General features: G+C 28.7%; 1 protein-coding gene across 1 annotated transcript; it reads right to left on the bottom strand.

The window, feature by feature from the left end:
• LOC113868931 (CRAL-TRIO domain-containing protein YKL091C) lies at positions 1–15,092 on the bottom strand. Its single transcript, XM_027504934.1, has 6 exons — positions 14,780–15,092; positions 14,405–14,660; positions 8,699–8,735; positions 7,936–8,053; positions 7,608–7,718; positions 1–1,472 (listed from the first exon to the last, which is right to left on the bottom strand). Exons 1-6 carry the CDS (start codon positions 14,849–14,851, stop codon positions 1,323–1,325), a joined length of 744 nt encoding a protein of 247 aa, XP_027360735.1. The 5' UTR covers positions 14,852–15,092; the 3' UTR covers positions 1–1,322.
• Positions 15,093–18,347: the final 3,255 nt, after the last annotated feature.

Below are 18,347 nucleotides of genomic sequence, written 5' to 3'. Positions count from 1 at the left end.
GTCAAAAATTTAATTTAAACATATATTTATGAAATAAAGAAGCACACTATCACACTTTCATGAGCATAAAATACATACAACGTTTTAACGATGGGATAAAACTCTCTTTACATCAAATAGATGATTTGTGAAGAGTTTTGTGGAAGATATCGTCTAAAGACCAAGTTCTTCCTATATATTACAAAAAAGGCTAACTTTGAAAAAGAAAAATAAAATAAAATAGAAGTAAGATAAGAAGATAGAGCTCTAAAGAACTTATTTTGAATCAAGAGGAAGAGACATCCAAGTTCGGATTTAAGAGAAGTTTGGAGTTCTCAAGATGATTTAGTTGAGAAAGGGAGTGATAGGTCAGAGAATGAAAGTGAGAAATGTTGCTTGACTTGTAATGCAAGTTTATAATACTGGATTTCCTTTTATACCCTTTTTGTGCGTTTTCACCTGAGCGAGAAGCTTCTTGCTTGGACGAGAGTACAATTGGGTTGATCTTATTCATTCTTTCCTGAGCGATACTCATCTCTCCTGAGTGAGAATGCTCTAAAATGTGTGGTCCAAAGTAACTAGTCTTACTTGAGTGAGACATATATCGCTTGAGTAAGATCTCGTATAATTTTTAAAATTTAAAATTTTCTATTTAGAAAAATAAAATACAATACATAACCATCAAAATAAGGATGTTACATTTCTCATGATTACAATCATTTTTACTTGATGCAATGTTATTGTGAAAAGTGAGTTAGAGCTTTTGTGTTTTTGCATGAAGTGAAAAGTTTCATATGAAATTCAATTTCTAACCAATTTTTCTTTGAACTTTACCCTAGTTAATTGTTTTTGAACTTTACAACTTAACTTCTACTTCAAATATGCATTTTTAGGTTTTCTTGTACTATAAGCCAACTTCAATCAATGTTTGTACATTGAATTTTGTTTTGTATCATAATTTCTATTATTCTTAGTCTTAGTTTCCAAGATTTAACAAAATTCCACAAACATGCTACAAGTTTAGTGTTCACTAATCTTAATACATATTGTTAAACTAAGAATATAATCTCGTGGGAACGATCTTAACTTTACTCATTAAAATAATTGATGTATTTGTCAAACTTCATTTGCGTTTACTAATAAAAGTTTATCATGTTTTTGGCATATTAGTTTAGTATTAGTTTTTTGTACATTCTTAATTTTGTAAAGATTGAATTTAAAATTTTGAACAAAATAAACATTAACTAAGGATATAAGCAAGACATGAAACATGAATGGATAAGACACGAATTTCGAGTTGTTTCTTCGACATGATTAGCTTTTTATTTGAGTTGTCTCCTCAATCAATTTGTTGCTCCATTTTGCAGTGGTGCCAATTCAACATCTTGGATGGCTACAAGCTTAGCTTTTCCACCATACTCTTCTGGGAGAACCTCTTCACCAACCTCTCTTATAAATTCCCTTCTCTCAGCCTCCTTTGTTACAATTACAATCTGCATCCACCATTCAATGCCCATGAGTGTTAAATCATTCCTAAGTGTGCAAACAAAATTCTAAGCTATGCAACTACAAAGTATTTCTCTTCTCATGAATAAAACTTTGACTAAAGTAGCTTTTTTTTATTTTTATTTATAGACTAAAGTACATATTACTCGTTATATATTAACATACAACCATAATTTAGGAGAAAAGTTGAAAGCGTTACCTTTTACTTTTATAAATGTTACAATTTATTCCTTCATTCCAACGGTGATAATATTTCCTTCTAGTTCAATAAAGATCTGTTTATGTGTCATTCAATTATAACCGAGTATCCCTAAAACTTTAGCTATTTTGTGGTGATGAAGATGAATGTGGACTGACAAATAGACTGTAACTCTGAACCATTCAATTGAGGATGTCTGACAAGTGACAACAAAAATCTTGCTTTATCCTATGAGAAGTTACCAACATCTGGTATAGTGATCTCACAAAAGTGAATCCACTCAAACAGTGAAAGCAACAAAATTATATATATATATATATATATATATATATATATATATATATATATTTCTGTTCTGATTGATATGGTGTAATGTAAGAAATTTTTTACTCCTGAACTAAATAAGAACCTATCCAAGGACTATAATGCATCTTGTTATTCGGGAACACCCTATTTGTTGTTATTGTAAAGAAACTACAAGGGACTGTTGCTTGTTACAAGGCTTTGACTAGTTGCCAAGGACTATACTCAAACTTATGGTGTTGATTAATTTGAAAACTTTACCATGGATGCATTAACTGAGTTTTCCTATTCATCTCTTTGTAAGCTTATCATTATTGACCTCTGGATCAGCATAATGAGAAGAATGCCTTTCTTCAAGCTTATTCACAGGAAGAAGTTTATAAAATGGAGGAAAGAAAACGTATAGCTTTGTTAATCGGTGATTCTGGAAAAGGACTAATTGTGATCACTGTCTTTTGCTGACAATTTGTTGGAGCACATGATTTTGTTTCCTTATTTCTCATGCTAAGAGTTCTAGTTTACACATTTGGTACAAGAACAAGCCGTCATTCACTGATCAACGCTGAATTAAAAACAGGACTAAAATACTCTCTTAGCTGAATCCTCAAGTAAGATCATGTCTTAAATGCCATCAAGCTTTAGCTTATTATTTCTAACAAAACTACTGACCTACAATAACAGTTGCAACCCAATTATCCGATAGGAATGATAATAGAATCAACACCTTAACCTTATAATCAAAAGTGATATGCTCTAATGCCAACTAGACAAGAATTGTATTGCATTCATTAATTTGATCAATCACATAATTATTGGTTTCTCTTATATATTTGATAATGCCTTCATAAGTTCTACAGTAGTCTTCTCATTCAATATGACATTCTTAGCCAATGTGAATTTGATCATACTAAGAGTTTGTCAATCTAATAATTCCCAAGTTGTCTGCTTTTTGTCGTTGCCTTCTTTCCTGTCAAGGATTGATACAACTCCTTTTGTCACATATAATCCTCTATTTGTAGTCTCTGCCATCATGCTTCTTAATCTTCACCTTTCTTTCTTCAAATGTCATTGCTCCCTCTGCTTCCTCTAAACTAAAGACTCTCTCACTACTTCCCCCATGGAAAGAACCACTAGCTACAGTAGGGAAAGCTGATTTATCTAGCTCACAATGTTTGGAGCAAAGGGAAAGAAGATAAAAAGAGAGAGAAATGAAACAAGAATTTAAAGTGGTTTATCACATCACCTGTATCCATGGTTACCCTAGGGAAATAATTCTTATCGACACAAGAAGTTTACAAGTTGTCGCACATATATATACACTAATAGTAAGGGAAAGTTCCTTAAAAATAACATGTGGAACTAATTAGACTATACAACTCTAACAAACACCAGGCCTGACATTGTTTTCGTAGAAGTCTTGTTATCGAGTTTATGCATGATCTCGGTGGGAGACAATGGATATGGACACTAACTTTTATTTTAACAGGTTGAAAAATCTTAAGCAAAAATATTTCTAATATATCTTTTTCTTTTCAATATTGCTAATGTATTTAATAACATCCCATTTGACCTGCTTTGATGGCATACTGATACTATTATGCCCACCAATATATCCTAGCTTGCAATAACCAATAATTCATACATGTGCAATAGGTAATAGGTAATCCCAATGCGTCCAAGCGGGCTTCCCTCGCACATCCTATACCATTACTCTGCTGGTATCATCATTGACTAAAGCGTTAGAATATCTTTCCTTGTGTCCCCTGTAACATCCCGTTTTTCAACTATCAGAAAATAGAACCTTTAATTATTGCTTTTTTTATTAATAAGAAAGAAAGATGCCTTGGACACTGCCAACACTTACACTTAGATTGGAACATGCACCCATTAATTTTCCATGGAACCACTTTACACGTCAACTGGGATGCGTGAAGACACCGGGAGTTCACCTTCCTTGCCCCTCACCATTGCACCTCACTTCCAAACTCAAGAATACTGGGGATCACTCTGCATATTCAGCTAGGTCACTTGCTAACACTTTTCCATCCTTACTCAAAAAAAATTGAGAACAGAGGTAAGAAACAACCAATGGTCCTTACCCCTTTCCACGTGCATTTGATCTCCACCTTGTCTTCACTCCTCCACTCTTTTCCTTGGTTTTAATAAAGGGACACTACTCTTGACAGACCACCATGATCACACCAAAAGAAGAATAGAGAGAACCAAGCATTTGAAGGAGAATTACCCACTAATACTCAGCTGGATAAGGTAATCCCACAGAACTCATCAGAATTCTGCAAAATCCAAGTTTTCAGTGCATATATGCACTTTCTTCTGCATAATCTGACCCTCTAAAACTCTCATTTTGATTCAACTCTTATCAAACCCTATGTATAATTCAATTAGCTACACATATCTTTTTTCGGAACAAGATTAGGACCAAGGATCAATGAGAAAAAAAAAAATTTCATCATGCTGTATCAGATTTTGAAATTTTCTAAAAACAGCAAAAATAATGCATTTTTAAACCTCTTTCCATATAACTTTATGAACATGCATGTGCATTTCTGAATCCTTGTAATGAGACCTTTACATCAAGCTATCATATGCACAATTTGAACCTCGTTTGATCATTCAATTGCATGCATGAAGTGAACTACTTGAAGCTGTCATCCATTCTACAACAGTAGAGTTACTACTCTGCAAAATGACTATTCTGTACCGTATACACATAGGTGTATGAAAAATTATCTTGAACACATTTTCACAACCCTTAGGATGTTAGCTTTCAAACCCTTCTTACAGAATTGGATTTGGACAACAATTTTCCCACTTTTGACCCAAAACTCAAAAACTGTTTTTAAGTGGAGGTTTCACTTCAGAAAACAGCAAAGTCTGCATAAACGTGAGTGCTGAACCGGGACCAATCAGTACTCGCAAAAAATTGCATGTAACACATTTTAGAAACCTAAATGTCTTAGCTTTTAAAAAAAATTGGTTGGGCTTAATTTAGATCACAACTCAATTAGTTATGCACCAAACACTACACCTACCTCAAATATAGACTCTTTAGCATAACAGCCTTTTGTTTGAATCTAGTCCAAGTTTTGCAAGGTGACTGACCTATAATATTCCTTGCAGTTTTAGTTTTCCAAGAAGCCATTCTGCGTCCAAATTGAACAACTTTGCTATCAGTCACACCTAAATTGGTAATTGTAACAATTGGCGAACTTCTAAACCTTAAGGAAATAAACACTTAGTCACATATTCCGTTTTGACTGAGTTGATTTAGAAGATATTGATGGTTATTACCCCTAAATTGTTACATGTACGTGTTCTTTCATATAGGAACCACTTAGGCATTCCATGCATTCAGCAAATGCCAACTCTTTCATAAAAACCGGCAAGGGGAGATGTTTTCAAGTAGCTAGTAAGGAAAATTGAAATGAATGGGATAGAGTCCCCTTAATCTTGAAATTCTAAATGCTTGATTTTAGCTTTGGACCTGTTGATTGCATTTGCTTGATTTGAATGCACGTAGCTGATTCTAACTTTTGAAATGATGAACTTCAAAAATGAAATTTTGGTACTAGTGGTCTATTGTGTGTGATGGCATACATAGCATACATGAACACGGTTAGGTGGATTGAAACTCCCCATTTGTGAACAAAAATTATTATGAGAACACAGGCTTTAGTGAAAACACAGAGTATTAGCATGTAAACCATACTATGACTATTGAGTTATCGCTTTACCCTGAGACATTAAGATTTAAATTAATAAATGAATTTTTAAGTGTTGTGTAAAAACCATATTTTCTTAAAAAAAGACAATTAGAACCCATAGGAATTAAATATATAAGCCTTAAGGAAAAGAGGTAGGGAAGGTGATTCAAAATTTGCTAAAAGGCATGCATGAAAGTATGAGAATGAGTACTTGCCAATTTCAATTTATAAGGTCTAAATAGTTGAAAAGAGGCATAGCCCTTGAAGAAATTGTCTGCATCACTGGTGTGGCAAAATGTGAAATGAATAAATTTAAACTATTCAGATAACCAACGGGTATAAATGTCTCTCTCCTATGGAAAAGGATATCACTATATCACGATTTGATGCAAGATGAATGGTATAGAGGGATGTCACGACAACCTAAAAGATAATCACAGTTTGAGTCTCTCTAATAGTCCTCTGGTGACCTTGGCAAAAGACTCTGACTGTGTGTATCTGCATAGGACTCTTTTATCCTTACTTACTCTTGAGACATATAATGTTGGTGCAGCTAGTTGCAGTAGTTGGAGGATCGAGTCCCCATCATTATATGAATATCTAACTGGCTAGTAGAACTCCTAACAAAGAATAGGTGTGGATCCCAAAGTCACATAAAAAGTTTTGTTAAGAATTTTTTACTTAGACTACTAACAACTACACATGGATTTTCAACATGCATCATCATCCCTCATTGCATTAACATTAGAGTTTTATAACTGTGTTGTGTGACTGAATTGTGATCTCATTTATTTCTTTCCTAAATTTTGATACTTGTTATCACATCTTACTCCTTTTGTTTCTTGGGGCACTATTTGTTGTTGGTTGCTCCTTCCTTTCTATATAAATCCAGAAAATGCCAATTCTTTGAACTTTCATGGATATCAAGATTGTTGTTGAGGGGATGATGAAGTCTTAGGACTTGTGAAGTTATTTTGGATTGTAATGTTTTCAGTACTTGTTCAAATTTCTCAACTACATATTTTAAAAAATCAAGAACGTGTAATTGGATTTATCAAATATGACTTGTTTTATCTTATGTGCATGGACGAGAAAATTGTTTTTGGATACGGATTCTTTTGAGTATATAGTTAAATTCATCCAAATCTAAGAGATCAACAAAAGCTGCTTCAATAAATCCTGTAGAATGGATGAAGTCATAATACGTGTTAAAGATAAATAAACCCTGGAATATTTTGTATAAACAGGTTGATGGTCTAAAATTCAATTCCATTTGGATGACTGCTAGAGGGAATGAAAGTCGAGTTGTGTGAATGAAATTGAATTGTCCCCTAGTAGGGATAAAACCCTCACTTATGTCAAACTGTATTTCCAGGTACCCAAAAGAGACCAATTTGAAAAGTACAGAAAGTACCAACATGGTTAATCATATTGATACTATGACCAAATTCCTTTCCATGTGGTGATGTGAGTGAATATTATAGAAAAATTTGATCGCGCACTTTGATACGATATAAATGTTCATGTTCATGTTAAGTTTGTGAAAAAAAAATATTCACCCAAAGATGGCCTAGGCAGGAAAATAAATAACACTGTTTAGAAGATGTATACCGATGTAAGTCATGGCTTTTGGTGAGATGTCACACCCCCTCCACCCCCCCCATTTTAGCTCAAGAAACCAGCATTTGAACAGTTAAATCATCACCGCTACCAAGTGTTGGGTTTTGGTCTGCATTGAGACCATTTTCCCCAATTCCCATTCGAAAGAAATAAATGACCAGAATTCTTACCCAATGAGACTGAATACTGGGAACTTTAAAAAGATATCATGCATATAGTCAATGAATCAGAATTGTACACAAGCATAAATTTTCAACTTAAGATAGCTAACGTACCTTTTCTAGTGTAGCCTTCTCTAGGAAGCGAGAAACTAGTTTCCAAACAGTCACAAAAAACCATGGCATGTGTAAAATATAGCATTTTGCTAAACGTTCAGGGTAGTAAGCCTGCAGTTCAACCAAAAACCATAAAAAAGAGTTTAAAATATATGCAGTATTTACCTTTCTATTAAGTATTGATTCGGGCCATTAAATAGATGCTAATTCAGACATGATATAAACATTAATTTTGACAGGAAAAAACTAAAAAATGATAAGGTGTGATTTTATATACAGGCATTTATGATATGCATGAAAATTTCAAGGAAAAACACAAAGAAAGTACCTGTAAACATTGAAACCCAGTGATTAACCCACGTGCGTCAATGTTTTGATATGAAATTTTCTGCAGATCAAGAACTCCAATCAACTTTTCATTTCCTATCTCCCTTCCTTTGAAAGCACTGAAGATAAATTAATCAAAAATTAATTCTAAATTTTCTATAAGGAAAAGAAAATAGAACACACAACACAGATGAAAATTACTATTTGATAACAAAACCTATATTGCTGTTAGGAGGGATGAAGATGAAATACAGATGAACTGCCTTTATTTTTTCTCTAGTGAAGCAAAGATATTGTAACAAAACATGAAATCAAAAGTCACCTAATAAGAATTCTCACTTAATAATTTTTGAATATTTAGATGAATCAAGAGATAGCATGGGGTAAGTGAGAAAATGCAGGAAAAGGGATTTATTCTTTCTGACTCAGACACAATCTGTCTATGTTCTTTAGCTCTTAAGGGTATGTTATTGTCACCTCAGTTGCATAATGCATTCTATCTCTTGATAATACTTCCTTTTTACTTCATCATTTATAGGCCTTCACCTTCATTCATGTTTCCATAACACACAATGTACATGATTAACCAATATGAAAAATTGCTTAGTGCTTATTAACAAGATGCCACGCAGCTACCATCAAAGTAACTTTTTATCAAAGTTGAATTCAGCTTCCTATTTTTCGATTTGCCCCAAATTCAATGTGTCAATCTTCGCTTTGAACAAGGCATACAATGAGAATTCATAAAATAAATTAGATAGTACCTTGCAATTGTCTTGTCCAGTAGATATACAACATATTCTGAATCCATGAACAAAACAGAGTTGTCAGTTAGATGGTTGTCATTATGAAATATGAACACAGAACCAGAGAATGATACACACACTATTTACGAGCACCAAAGGATTCTCATACGAGCACCAAAGGCCATAAAAACAACTAGTTTCAGCATGTCATATACCAGTGCAATGATACACACTATTTACGGTAAAGAAACTCCAAAATTTCAGTGACTGTTTCGTACTAAATGTGACCGAAGATGAAATTACAATCAAGCTAATATTTAATTCTATTTAATATATATTTTTAGATTAATTTACTTAAATTTAATTAAAATATTGTTTAAAAATTATAAATTAGAACATTGTGAAATTTTTATTTAATATTATCAAATAACTGTAATTTTTAAGTAAATTTATTATAAATAAAATTAAGTTGGGCTTTTTCTATTTTATAGGACAATTTGAAATTGAGAATGTCTTGTTACAAAATCTAGATAAAAGACTAAGCATTTCAATGCTCAGAACCCATTTACATATGGACTTAGTTTTAGCACACAGGTGAGGGTTCTAATACCGGTTCTAGTGTTTCACTGCACATGACTCAAGTAACCTAAGAATAATGCGCACTTTGTAAAAGGATGAATAAAGACTTCCAAGTGTTATGATGTCAATTCTAGCATCTCAACGTTTAACATGACTCTAAAGTCTATAAATAGATATTGTGGGAGTCAAATTTCACATAACTATCATGTATTATCATAAACTCAGATTTTTCATTTTAGAAATTTTCTTAAATTTAGATTTTTTCTTATTTAAAAATTTGTGAGACTTTCTTGTGTCTTTCCAAATTTTATGTGAAATTTTCTTCAACCATTATTGTATTGTTTTGCTAATATGTGTTTCTAAAGTATTTCAAGATTTTCTAGGTTAAACTTTTAATTTTGTATGATAAAAGTTAAGTTTGTGGTGTGATAAAGTCACAGTTAAGCTAATATTTAATCATATTCTAATATATTTTTAAAATTAATTTACTTGAATTTGATTAAGATATTGTTTAAAACTTATAAATTAAAACTGTGAGATTTTTATTCAAAATTATCAAATAATTGTAATTTTTAAGTAAAATTATTATAAATTAAATTAATTTGTTTATAGGATAATTTGGAATAAAAAATATCTTATAAAAGCCGATAAATTACAAAAATTGAACAAGTTGAGCATTCCAATGCTCGGATTGAGTGTTTCAATGTCCATTTACAGAGAAAAAGAGTTTTAGCAGACAACTAGGCATTTCAATGCTCATAGCTTGAACAACCTGAAAATAATGCACATTTTAATGCTAGCTTCCAGCATTGCAACATTGGTTTTTTCTACAGAAGGCTAAACAAAAGCTTTCAAGCGTTTCAAAGTCCATTCCAGCATCACAACACCTAACATGACTTTAAAGTATATAAATAGATGTCATGGGACCAAATTTCATATTTCATCATAAATTCATATTTTTCATTTTAAGAATTTTCTTAAATTTAAATTATTCTCTCTTCTTTAGAGGTTTGACAGACTTTTTGTATTTTTTCAAATTTTTCATAGAATTTTCTTCTATCGTCATAATGTTGTTGTATTATTTCTATTCATATGTGTTTTTGAATTGTTGTAGGATAAATTTTAGGTTAAACTTTATGTAATTCTTTTACAGTTAAATTTAATTCAAAATTTGTAACACTTTGCAAAGAATTACTCTTATTCTTAATGCATCAATTAATTTATGTTATTTGAATGAATGTATTATTAATCACAATAGACATATTGGTTTTATGTTCATATTTGAAGTGAAGTCTTCCTTGCTTTTGTATTGTCTAGATGTAAGAATGAAATTACATTGTAGTTGCTAACATTTCCTACTGCATATATCGTTCTTAGTTAAATTCCGCTGAAACATGAGATTTTTCTAATTAGGAATTAGGGAAGATTGCTAAAGCATTATATTTTAATACTGTATCAATTTAGATCATGCAAAGAGGACTAGTGAAATGAACTGAATTTGTTTGATCTATTTTAGTTTTGCATGAGAATTGCATAATTTATTTATGCATTTAATACTTCATTTGGATGAATTGAGAGTGCAATTCACAATGGACATATTGATTTTATACTCAAACTTAAAGTGAGTTTCATCGTTATTCTAAATGTTTACTGATAGGAGTTAGAGTTTCATTTATTCTTAAGCATATTGTGTACATTTATTTTGTATTGTTTTGCATCATATGCATCATTTTTATATATTAATCTATCAAAATCAATTTCCTTAATTGTAAATATCATTTAGATAATTTTTAATAGAAATATGTGCAGTTTTATTTTCTCTCTAAACTTATTATAAATTATAAAAAATATTATTAATTAATTGTCCCAAATAAAAATAATAACTTTCTATCCTCGTTAAAACCATAACTATTTCCATCTACTTTCAAACATAACCCATCACCCATTACAAGTTTCGGGATCTAACTCCTCTAAATTGAACGAATACACTTTTAAAAATTAAGTGCAGTCACAATTGTTGATTAGAAAATTGATGATTGAAATTTTGATAAAATGCATATATAAAAAATTCCGAAATTATTAAAACTTAACTGCCAAGTCTCTTATCAATGACTATAGTTGCACTTTATCCTTTGCAAGATAGAGATGAAAGGAAAAGACACATTAATATTAGGAGACAATTGGACCAGTTTTCAATGATTGAACGAAGTAGAGAGACAACTTCTATAGATACCACGACCACCGCCGGTCTAAATAATCCATACCACAATTTTATATTAGAATTTTCTTAACCTCTGTCTGATTTTAAGTATTTATAAATAAAAAAAATTATAAAAAATATATTTATTGTATTAAAGTTATAAAATTATAATAAATATTTTTTAATAAAATTTAAGACTAGATTAACAAAAATCCTTAATTAAATGATTCTCACTTTTTTGTTGATTTTTCATATGTCAACCGTTACAACAAACATTTTGCTCTTAAAAACATGCTTTTATTTATAATAATAATATCAATATAAATAGACAACATATTTGAATTAGATTATAACTTTACTCCTTATTCTTAATACATTTTTTTTTAATTTGATTTATACACAAAAAATTATAATTTAATCTTTATGTGAGTAAACATTTTTTAATTAGTTCTTACCGTTTAAAATTCTATTAATGATGTTAGATAGAAGGAGTCAAAATGTAAAAAAATATTTGTATAAAGATTAAAATATAAATTTTTAATTGTATGAAATAATTTATAAATAAGTTTTAATTATAAGGATCAAATGTGTCTTTAACAAACCAAAAAAAGAGTTGTTTAGATAAAAAAAAAAGGTATCAAACTAAAAACTTATATCTTCAACTAAACTAATATTCAGTGTAGTTTTATATTTCAACTATTGTAAATATTTTCTTTTCTATTAATTTTTTTAAAATATCATATAATAAATGATGTACAACAACAATTATAATGAAAAAATAACACTATACTTTATTTATTAATTTGAAAGCATGATAAAAGACAAGAATATAAAATAAAAAAAATTAATTTCAACCTTTGAAAATAAGTTAAGCAACTAATTATAATAAAATTTTATTAAAAAATATTTATTGTACATTTATAATAATTAGATGTATGTTTTAACTAGAAATGAAATTAGACTTGTTTAGAAAAAAAGAAAATAAATAAAAAAATCACAAAATACTAAGAGACTAAAAACTTATATCTTTAAACAAACTTGTATCTAGTGTAGTTTTATATTCTAAAAATAGTAAATATTTTTTTCTTATAAAAAAAAGTCATTTTGAAAAATTCTAAAACAATTGTTGTACAATAAAAATTATAATACAAACATTAACGATGATATTTTATTCATTCATTTAAAAATATGATAAAAATTAAAAATTAAAAATATTAATTTTAACCCGTAGGATTAAGTTAAACAACTTATTATAGTAAAATTTTATTGAAGGAAAAACATTTATTTCACTTTTATAACATGAATACAGTGTATACATTATTTCTCAATAAAACTAGTAACTTTTATATGCTTAAACTTAACCTGACATATAAAATCTTATAAAATAAAATAAACTTAATTATTAGTAATGAGAACTATCAAGTAATAAGGATGAAGAATGAAAAAAAATTGACAGACTGAACCTTTTACAAAAATTTAAAGAACCTATAACAAGATAAAATATAAATAAAGTCAAAGAAATCTTGGATCAAATGACAACTATATTTAAGATATCTAATATCATAAAACAAAAAAACTTAAATTATTTGTAGTATTGTATTTTAATAGAAGATTTTTTAACTTAAGGGTTTAGGATCAGAAAGAAATTTAATTTATGATAATCCAATTTTTATTTTCATTTATATTTTGAAGTAAAACTATATAATTTAATTAAATGGTTTATCGAGACTTTATTTGGGAGTTTGGAGGGAGAAGAAGAGTAAGGGGAAGGGTTTAAAGGGAGAAGGAGAGAAAGGGAAGGAAGGGGGAAAGAGGTTAAACCCTTCCCTTGTTTGGATATTTAATATTGAAAAGGGAGAGTGATAGGAGATTTAATTATATAAATAATTTTAAAATTAATATTTTTATTTTTAAAATATTTTAAAAAAAATTTCCATTTGAAAAACTAATATTTAAAAAAAAAAAAATCCTATTTGTGAAATAGTATAAAAGAGTGAGGGAGAGAAAACTTCAAAATGAAGGAACTCAAAAAACAAGTTTTTAAAGGTTTAAAAAATTCCCAAAACTTTCTCCTCCTAATTAAGTAACTCTCAAACAAAATTAAACCCCTTCTAATCCTTCTCCTTCCCTCTTAAATCTAACTCCCACACAAAGCCTTAAGTTTTATACAAGTTTTTTTTTAATGTTGTGGTCCTCTGTCTAACATGATCGATGCATATCAATAAAGACTAATTTAAAAACATTTACTGTGTAAAAATTAAAGCCTAACTTTTTTTTTTTTTTTTTGTGTAAGGACCCAAATTGAAAAACTTGTCAAATAAATCATTAATTTAATACCCATATAAATATAAATTTTTAGGGCTTGTATATATACAAACCAATGAACACCACTAAATCCCCCAAATGATTGTTTTTGGGTACATCACAACTGATTTAATGTCATATATAAATCATTTGATTATTTAAATTAACGGGGCCAGGTCCCCTGCCACAAAACCTTTATAATGATCTGTTCCTAAGTGGCATATCCAAGAATTTGGATTTTGAGGACAATAATGTAGTTTATTTAATTCCATACAGGAAAACAAAAGGTCAAAGAACATGAACCAACTGAACTTATATTTAAGTCGGGTGACTTTTCTCTCTTGAATATTCGCCATGGTCCCCCCACTAGCATCAAACTTTCCAATCCAAACAGCAGAAGACATAAACTGCATAATTTTATATTTTATATTTTATATTACAAATAAATTTTTAATAAAATTATTTGTTTGAGTATTTTACAGATTATTTCATGTCATTAAAAAAATATTAAATATATATTTTATTATATAGTAAATATTTATTTTTTAATGAAGGTTTTTTACTTTTAATTGTTCAAAACCAGCCCTAGGTTGACACAGTACATAACCATTTTGATAAAATAAAATTTACAGAAGGCTTACTCTTGAATTGAATCTGATCCTTGGAAGGAAAGTGTCTGCATGCTTGGACAATCAACACAGGGTATTTATCCTGAGATAGGCCCTGCAAAAATATCTTTCTAGCTTCCAATTCGTCTGGAATTTCAGAATCTGAAATGAACCCATTGGGCACCATAGCAGCCCTCCATCTCTCCCATTGCACAAACATCTTTGCAGCTTTGTCCACCTCCATTGATCTAGCAATCAAGAACCTCATCATTGAAGGGTCCCCATACCCCTGCAAGAGTTTATTTACTTATCTATCAACTAAGATGTATGAAGAAGCTTGAAGTTGGAACATAGAGCTGGGTTGCACATTACATTACACAAGAAAGTGAGAAATGAACAGATTGGTACCTCCGCAGAAGAGCCAAGATTCTCAATGGATTTCCTCATCTGGGTAAGTGCAAAATCTCTTCCTTGATCCATTTAACTGCCCCAGAGCAGAGAAGAGAAGAGAAGAGAAGAGAAGAAAGACAAAAACTTGGAAGTGCCCTGTTTTCAGAGAGAGGAGAAAAGGAAGTGTGTGGTGTGTTGTATAGGCTAATAGTCAAGAAGAGGAAGAGCACGTGGAGGATAGAGGGAGAGAAGAAAGAAGAATTTGGTTGACTAAACGGAAGGTGTTGTGTGTGAAGGAACAGTGAGAAAGTAACATGGGACACGCCTCTTTTGTATCCTCTTATTTTCGGGGCCTAATATTTGGTTCAAGACACACAATTATCATTTCAGTCCATAACATATTTTGAAATACGATTATTTCCTACTTCAAATAACTTCAACTCAATATTTTTTCTCCTGATATTTTTATTGAAAATTTTTCTTTCAGAATAGAGCAGTCAAAACTGAATTTAATATAAAATAAAAATTTTATTGATGTCAATTTTTAGAATCGAAGATAAACTAATAATAATAATAATAATAATAATAATAACAATATTTTATTAAAAAATATTTATTATATTTTTATAATTTTAATACAATAATTATATATTTTTTATAAAAAAATTTATTTATAAATGTAAACTCAGCCTTAAAGATTAAAAATTAACAAAACTATAAAAAAAAGTTTATCATAATATTAAAATTTTAGACTTTAAAAATCAAATATTTTATTTTATCTTTAATATTTTACCTCATTGAAGTTGTTCTAGCTTTTAAGTGTTCAAATGTTTAGAGTCTTAAATTATTTTTATTTTTATTTTTATTTTTATTTTTATTTTAAATGAGCGTGAAAATACTTGTTACTTTATTTTAATTACTCTTTTTTGTGATTAAGTATTAAAATATTTTATCTTTTATCTAACTTTTATAATTTATTGGTTTATTCAAGATTTTCTTTTATTCTATTTTTTTGTCTTAAAAAATTAAAAATAATACAAATTAGTTAAATTTATAATAATTTTATTTAAATTTAACAATTATTTCAATGTAGATTTAAAATTACAAAATATTTTAACTAATAACTTTTAAACAATATTTTTAACAAATTCAAGTAATTTATTATTAAAATACATTAAAATAAATTTATATAATAGCTTAATTGTGACTTTATCATTGTTACGTAGTTATACACTTTATTGGATAGTATTATTATGACTTAGAGATGTGCATGAATTAGATTTTTAAAAGATTAATCTAAATTTATTTAAAATTTAATTATATAAATTGAATTTTAAACCAATTTATTTTAATTTTTTTAAAATTAATTTAAATTTAATTTTAAAATTTAGATTTGGTTTAAAACTGATTTTAATTTTAGTAAAAATATACTATAAATATTTTTATATTAATATTAAATTATTATATTAAAAAATATTAAATTTTATAATAACTAATATAAAATTATATTTACAGATATTTTAATCTATTAATAATATCATTTTCTTTATTTTTATATTATATTAAACTAATAAATGTATACATATATTCTACCTTTTATTATTTATCCAACACACAAATTAATTATACGAATTAAATTTTAAATTTTTATTTTATTTTTTAATCAGTTTAAAAATAGTTTTAAATTTTAAAATTTAGTTTAAAATCAATCTTAAATTTATTTTTTTAAATAGTTTTAATTTTATTTTTACATTAAATTAATTTTAAATCCAGTTTTAAATTTAATTTTTAAGGTAAAATTGATTTTCAATACATTTGTAAATTTTGTGAATTTAATTTTTGAGATAAAATTAATTTATTATATGCATTGTTGCATTAAATTAATGTATTTTAAGAAGATTTTAGTAATATTTATTAATTATATTATACTTTATAGAATTTTATAAAGTATTTATTATTTTTAACTTATTTTTAATAAATAGAGTTAATAAAAAAATTAAATTAAAACCTATAGAAATAAAAATTAATAATATAAATAATAATAAAATTATTATGTTATTTTAAAAATAAACATAAATATAAAAACAATAGTAGTAATTAATTTAAAAATATTATTTTAAATATTTAATTTTAATCATAAGAATTAATATTAATAAAAAAATATTAGTCATAAAACGTAGTCAGGATAAAATTTTGTGAAATGATATAGCGCAACGATTTAATAAATAAAGACATAAGATAGTAACTCCATACATATGGATTTGAATAAATAAATAATCTGATTTTAGAAAGTAGATTTAGAACACTAAACTGGTTACACAAATATAGTTAATAAAAAAATCAGTTTTACATTAAACTAAACTTTTAAAACCAATTTAACATTGGTTATGAATTGGACTTATAAAACTGAATTTTTTGCCCAACCCTAATTATGACTATTACATGTTTAACACATTACATTTTATACATTAGCTATTCTTGTTGTTCTTGCTGGGGATATACTGGTCTTCCAGAAACTCCTCTTCTGTCCTGTATGATGATGTCCTTGCAAGTATCTCTAACTCTCTTCTGTATGATGACGTTGGAGGGATGTACCTGCAAAAGGCACTTTGATGATAAAGTCAGGTGTCGGTATAGGCAGTAAATGCTATTAAATATTCGAAAGTCAATCATTTACATGTACTTCTTACTTTCCTTTTATAGATAGTATTTTGGACTAATGGGCATGACTCAGCCCTGTTTTAGGCCTTCTGTTTAAATACATAATTAATAGTTATCTACCTTAATCTGTTTCAATATGTCTAATTTATCTTAACCTAACTGGGTGTTCGTCCTTATGCTGAGGGGGGTACTCGAATTTCTTTTTCTGCCATAATGGCCGAGTAATGCCTTATTCAGTACACTAGCTCCCAAGCCTGAAGAGGTACAACATAAGGACTTATAAGGTCTGTTGACCCTGTCGGTGCCATGATTCTTCTTTTAGGTGAGAATGGTATGGTTAGCTTTATCGATAAAGTATTCAATTTTTAAAATATGTTGGTGTTTAGCCAAATAGGTAGTCAGGTTCCTTTCTATGGTGTTAAGACCGAGTATATCTTTGGCTTAATACATTGATATTTAAGGATCTCTAGAAATTAGGGTTTCCTCGTGGTTTGTGCTTTTGAAATGAAATGTTGGTTGTTCATATCCGTTAATTCTAAAGCAGATCTGATGGTTGGGGAAGGGTGTGACCCTTCATCTTCCTAAAACCATATGTCCTATAAATATGTGGTGGTCCAGGTATCTCATACACTTTCTGCTCTAAACAGAGGGGTATATTCTACTATATTGTTAGAAGCTTTCTTTCTTCTTTCTAGAAATTTTTTAAGGTACGCTTATTTTATTTTGCCCTTATCTTCTTTTCTTATTCACTTATGGCCTATTCCATCAAGTGGGAGGATTCATTGTCAGCCAATACTAGGGTGGTAACGTAGGTCGTCTCCTATGAATCATTGGATGAGTAACCAAATATCAAACATGTAGTATGCAATGTATTCAGAAAGCAAATAAAAAAGAGAGTTTTGTGATTTCAAGTTCAATTAACTTA

This window comes from Abrus precatorius, unplaced genomic scaffold (genome assembly GCF_003935025.1).
Source record: "Abrus precatorius isolate BTA unplaced genomic scaffold, Abrus_2018 Scaffold6, whole genome shotgun sequence".
Lineage (NCBI taxonomy): Eukaryota > Viridiplantae > Streptophyta > Magnoliopsida > Fabales > Fabaceae > Abrus > Abrus precatorius.
Note: the sequence above shows the minus strand (reverse complement) of the source record. Positions and strands in the feature narration are given on the sequence as shown.